Source organism: Pteropus alecto, unplaced genomic scaffold, assembly GCF_000325575.1.
Source record: "Pteropus alecto unplaced genomic scaffold, ASM32557v1 scaffold195, whole genome shotgun sequence".
NCBI lineage: Eukaryota > Metazoa > Chordata > Mammalia > Chiroptera > Pteropodidae > Pteropus > Pteropus alecto.
This window is the reverse complement of record NW_006438073.1, coordinates 8,375,302-8,375,571: the sequence shown is the minus strand read 5'-3', so window position 1 is coordinate 8,375,571 and position 270 is coordinate 8,375,302. Positions and strand designations below refer to the sequence as shown.

At 70.4% G+C, this 270-nt stretch overlaps 1 protein-coding gene across 1 annotated transcript in view; it reads left to right on the top strand.

The window, feature by feature from the left end:
* CUNH6orf118 (chromosome unknown C6orf118 homolog) overlaps positions 1 to 270 on the top strand; it is a 22,047-nt gene that overhangs the window by 7,128 nt on the left and 14,649 nt on the right. The window contains exon 2 of the mRNA XM_006915076.3: positions 33 to 268. Within this exon, the coding sequence (XP_006915138.2) occupies positions 33 to 268 (236 nt within the window). The remainder of the gene's footprint in view (positions 1 to 32; positions 269 to 270) is intronic.

The following is a 270-nucleotide window of genomic DNA, read 5'->3' as shown; positions in this document are numbered from 1 at the left end:
CTGTTCGAGGGTCGCCTTCTCTGTCGCGACAGGTCAGCCCCGATGGAAGCGCTGCGGGCCGCGGGGCGCCCGAATTCGGTGCAGCCTCGGCGAGCTCCTGAACGGGCTTCAGAAGGAGCACAGCGACGACGTCGCCCTCTACACCTCGGGCCACCTGAACCCCAGCAAGCTCTACAGGCCCCCCGAGACCATCCTGCACCACTGGCGCAACGCCCACGGGCCGCAGGCGCAGAAAGCGACGGGGGCCGAAGCGCCGCGGGCCCAGAGGGT